The sequence below is a fragment of the Penaeus monodon genome, chromosome 42 (assembly GCF_015228065.2).
Source record: "Penaeus monodon isolate SGIC_2016 chromosome 42, NSTDA_Pmon_1, whole genome shotgun sequence".
Lineage (NCBI taxonomy): Eukaryota > Metazoa > Arthropoda > Malacostraca > Decapoda > Penaeidae > Penaeus > Penaeus monodon.
The window spans coordinates 9,251,173-9,256,000 of record NC_051427.1 but is presented as its reverse complement, the minus strand read 5'-3'; the positions used below and the strand labels follow the sequence as shown (position 1 = coordinate 9,256,000).

The 4,828-nt window shown below is 34.8% G+C and overlaps 1 protein-coding gene across 1 annotated transcript in view; it reads left to right on the top strand.

Annotated features, from left to right (window-relative positions):
- The window catches only part of LOC119599370 (V-type proton ATPase subunit H-like), a gene marked incomplete at its 5' end in the record, with an annotated part of 8,796 nt that extends 4,932 nt beyond the window's left edge, over positions 1-3,864 (top strand). Inside the window, 7 exon segments of the mRNA XM_037949141.1 lie at positions 552-659; positions 997-1,097; positions 1,303-1,456; positions 1,756-1,865; positions 2,176-2,403; positions 2,593-2,706; positions 3,181-3,864. Coding sequence (XP_037805069.1) covers positions 552-659; positions 997-1,097; positions 1,303-1,456; positions 1,756-1,865; positions 2,176-2,403; positions 2,593-2,706; positions 3,181-3,238 — 873 coding nt within the window.
- Positions 3,865-4,828: the final 964 nt, after the last annotated feature.

Here is a 4,828-nt window from a genome sequence, read left to right as displayed (position 1 = left end):
GTGAGTTCAGGGCATTGGAAATGACGATATCAAGGGCATGTACATAGGCCAGTGTATTTAGCTAAATTTATAGAGAGCGTAGAACATGTAGAATTTGTTTTGATGGGATAGTGTAGGTGTTTTAACCTTGTTTTCTTCTGCATATTTACCTTTTGTATTTTCATGTATTTTTTTTGTCATGTATATATAGTTTTTTATCGTGTAAGTTTTTTTTTTCAATAATGGTTTGGTTTCATAATATGGAATTTGTGAATTTGAATATTATGAAAGAGCTCATATGAGAAAAGCGACAGGTTGACAGTCATGCTCACAGACTACTTACAAAATTTAGTGTAAATCCTAATAATTTTCATGTTTCAGTCATTATTTTTGGTTTGGGTTAATGTTTTCTACCTGTGATTTTCAACTTTTGTTCACTTAATCTGCATACCAGATTTGTCCTTCAGATGTATAATCTGTGTCCCATATTACACTTATTTTTCAACCAAATCAGAAAACTTAACTAATTTTTCACCAAATTAAAGTTTTATTTTTTTATTTTTCCCCCACAGAATAATGAGTACATGCAGTCTGTTGGCCGATGCCTCCAAATGATGCTGCGTGTTGAGGAATACAGAACCATCTTCTATCAACTGGATGGTGTTGTTACCATTGTTCAGGTAAATTCTTGCACACTTCCTGTCCTCAGCTATGGAGAAATGGACCCTAGAGTTAGGGAAAAAGTACTAGTGTTTTTTAATATGTTATGGAAGTAATAGATATTAGAGCAATATAGTGTGCTAGATTGATAAAGATGTAAGGAGAGGTAGGTTAATGTAAGTAGATGGAGAAATAGACTGTGAATGAATGATTATGTATATGAAGAGTCAACTATAAATGATTGTACATATGAATATTCAAATAAGTGATGTAGACAGAGATGAGTTACATAGACTGACATTACAGGCAAATTTTTTGTTCTAAGCTATATTTACCAGATATCCCTGCTTCTTTCAGGTCTTGAGTTCCGGCAAACTCAACTTCCAGATCCAGTACCAGCTGACCTTCTGTCTGTGGGTTATGACCTTCAACAATGCCATTGCTGAGAAGATGAACAAGTAAGGTTTTTTTTTCTTTTTCTTTTTCTTTCTAATGTATTTTTCTCCTCTTGACAAACATGTGTGTTTTTGTGTGGAGAGAGGAGAGGGAAGTCACAGGTTTCTCATTTCATTGAGTTATACATATAATTAAACTTATACTGTGTTATACTGTTTCTTTTCTTTTTTTCCTGTTTTTCATCCATTTGTCTTATTTTTAATCTAGGTACAGTGTCATCCCAACCCTGGCTGACATCCTGAGTGAGAGTGTCAAGGAGAAGGTGACGCGCATCACTCTTGCCGTCTTCAGGAACCTCATTGAGAAGCCTGAGGATCCCGCCATTGCTCGGGAAAACTCCATACAGATGGTTCAGTGCAAGGTGGGCTTCAAATTTTTTCTTCTTGTTGTAGGGGAGGGGCAAGGTTGTTGCTGGACGGGACATTGTTTTTTCTCATCTTTTTTCTTCTTTATCCTTGTTGTTTGTTGTGACTCTGTTTAGTTTTCTTTTGTCATTTTTCAAAGATAATATAATCTCCTCAGATAATATAATTAGAAATGTTTTTTCTTCATTTTTAAGTAAGTTTTTCTTCATCAATTATCCCTTCATTTACTTTCTTATTCCTTGTTTTCATTATTTCTTTTTAACCTAATCATTTTACCAATTACCTTATAATTCAGGTGCTGAAGCAGCTAGAGATCTTAGCCCAGCGCAAGTTTGAAGATGAAGACATCACTGCGGACATCGAATTCCTGAATGAGAAGTTGCAGGCATCCATACAGGACCTCAGGTGATTAGTAGTGGTTTTTCAGTTTTATTATGTCTCGGTTAAAGAATCTGTAATCGGTTGCTAAATTAGAGTTCTTATGGAAATCTTTCAAAGACTTAGATGTGGCAATGCTCTTGTGTTTTTAGTATATATTAATTGAATAGTTCAAGACTTTAGCCTTTTTCTTTTCTTAGTAGAAAAAATTAAATCAGAAGAAAAGCAGTCCTTTAACACTAGTATTTGATTTTACCTTGTAAAATTGTACAGTTTACTTGCTCTTAAGTTTTTAATTTTATATGAACCAGTTAATCTAAGCCTTTTAATCATGAAGCTCCTTCGAGGAGTACTGCTCCGAGGTAAAGTCTGGACGCATGGAGTGGTCACCTGTCCACAAGAGTGAGAAGTTCTGGCGTGAGAATGCTGGACGTCTTAATGAGAAGAACTTTGAATTGCTCAAGATCCTCATTAATCTGCTGGAGACAAGCAATGATCCCTTGGTGCTGTCTGTTGCTTGCCATGATATTGGGGAATACACGAGACACTACAGCCGTGGCAAGAAGTGAGACCTCTCTCTTTTTCCTTTTTGATTTGAAGTATATAATCAAGTTGACTTTGAGATATGTAATATGATATATATGGAAAAGCAATTTTTATGGAGAGTGTTTGAGAAAGTAAGGTTGAGGGAGTGAAACAAAGAGACACTAATAATAAGATGATATAAATGTGGTGAATTCTTATTAATTTCCAGGGTGCTTGAGCAGTTAGGGGGTAAGCAGTGGGTGATGCAACACCTAACTCACGCAGACCCTAATGTTCGCTATGAAGCTCTTCTTGCAGTTCAGAAGCTAATGGTTCACAATTGGTAAATATTAAAGCTTCAGCCAGTGTTTTATTTCCTTATATCAGTTATTTGTTCATATTAAGTTAAATATATAAGGTCTGCTGATGATATAACATTTATGGAGATTAAAAAAAAATGTTGAACTGGAATTCACTCCCAAGGACCAGTGCTATTGCTTGTTAGTGATAAAAGTCTGATGTTCAGCAGACCTTTCATTTACATTAGAATTATATATTTTACTTTTGTATTGTTGTGTCTCTAATTTTATGCAGTTTATTGTCAATTTATTTGATATTATTGGCTGTCTGTATTCATCATTTGGATTAAGATTGTGATAGTAACAATACTTCGTTATGGTGACTTACATAAGGTATTGTAAGACTTAAATTCATGTCCCAAAAGTTTTAGAGATTTTACCTGCATGCTACAGTACTTACTAGGGAAAGACTAGGATAAATTACAGATAATCATTGTCTTCCCTCACCCTATTACCAGGGAGTACCTGGGCAAACAACTAGAGAAGGACGCACAACAGAGTACCCCTAGGACGTGAGCATCAGTTAGCACTGGTCCGTCAGCTGCACAACACCATGAGCGGACGATAGCATGACTGACATGCTTCCTTCCTTGGTACTGGTCAACATTCATGGCTGTAAGAATGCTTGTTGATATGGGTTAATATTATTATTTTTTTTTTTATTTTTTTTTTTTGTATAGTGTCCCTGTTACAACGTGTTGGATGTAGTTGCTTTGACTTTAATATGTTGAAGAGAACTTTTAAGCAGTTGTGGAATATTACTTTCATATTATCATTACAAACAATATTTATTGTTATTAAAACTAGGGTGATTTATAAGTGAAAGAAAATGAGTTTCTTATATTGGACATTCCATAATATGTTTAAAGTGTTAAACCTTTATTTTTTATTTAATAAATGTAGGAGTCAATAACAGATTCTTGATGTATTATTAGGTCAAATGTATTAATGAAAATGGTGTATAGATTGTAGTAGTACATGAACAATTAGATTGATATGTCGTAATTGTGATTAAATTTGAGCCAATACTCCAAAATAATGGTTTAGCTCTCTTTGTTACATGTGCTATTGAGGTTGTATATACATATACAGTTGTGCACAATGCTGTGTTAAGGGTGTTGTATATAAAAAGTTATTTCTGACTTTTGTCTTTTATTTCTTTACCAGAAAAGAAGAAAAAAGTTCTAATAGTTCTTTGTGTCAAATGTTCTGCCATATAGACTGCACTATATAAGATATTTTGACAGCTTAACACTGACTTTAAGCTGTGTGTGTAAATACTGAAGGGACTTCAGTCTCATTTGGACATCCCAGATGCTTTAGTTTTGCTGCAGAACAGTAGTTTTCAACCTTTTTGCTACCACATAAAGCATTCCCAACACCCATACCATCAGACATTTCCATTTAAAGTAAATTACTGGGTACTTAAACAACTCATTTACAACTGTCTGATGCTTCATTCCATAAAGGCATATAAAGAGGAGGGATTTTCAAGACTACCAAATAGGCAAGAACCATTATAACTTGATCATAACACTACTTTTACAAATCAAATGAAAACTGTAGCCTACTTCACTAGCACAAAGTGATGTGTGATATAAGACTCTAGGTACCATTGAAGTGAAAGTTTTGAGAATGATCCCTTTGATGTATGGAGTTCTTCAACAATTTGCTTTACTGCAGCCTGTACCTCTGCTTTCCCTACCTTCTAACCTGTTAGGCATCTTACTTAATAGACACTCTTCTCTGACAATTTCTTTCCTCAGATGCATACATATCCTTCACAGTTGAATTCCCTTCTTGTTTATCCCTACCTTAACCCACTTTATTCATCCTCATTACTCATACCTTTACCCTTCTTTACCCTATCCAATACCATCCTACTGCTGCTGACATGTAGCACCCAATCATTAACTCGCCCCCCTCTTTACCTTTTTCAGTGCTATGCCTTCTTATAGTGCTACATAACCTTTGAAGTCTAGCACATTATTTGGCTTTTTAACCATAAACAATTGGTCATTCTTCAAAGGTTTTGCAAGGATTGAGCAACCCACCATGACCTGTAAGTTGTGATCCCCTCATTTTCTGATAAACTCAAGTTTTTTT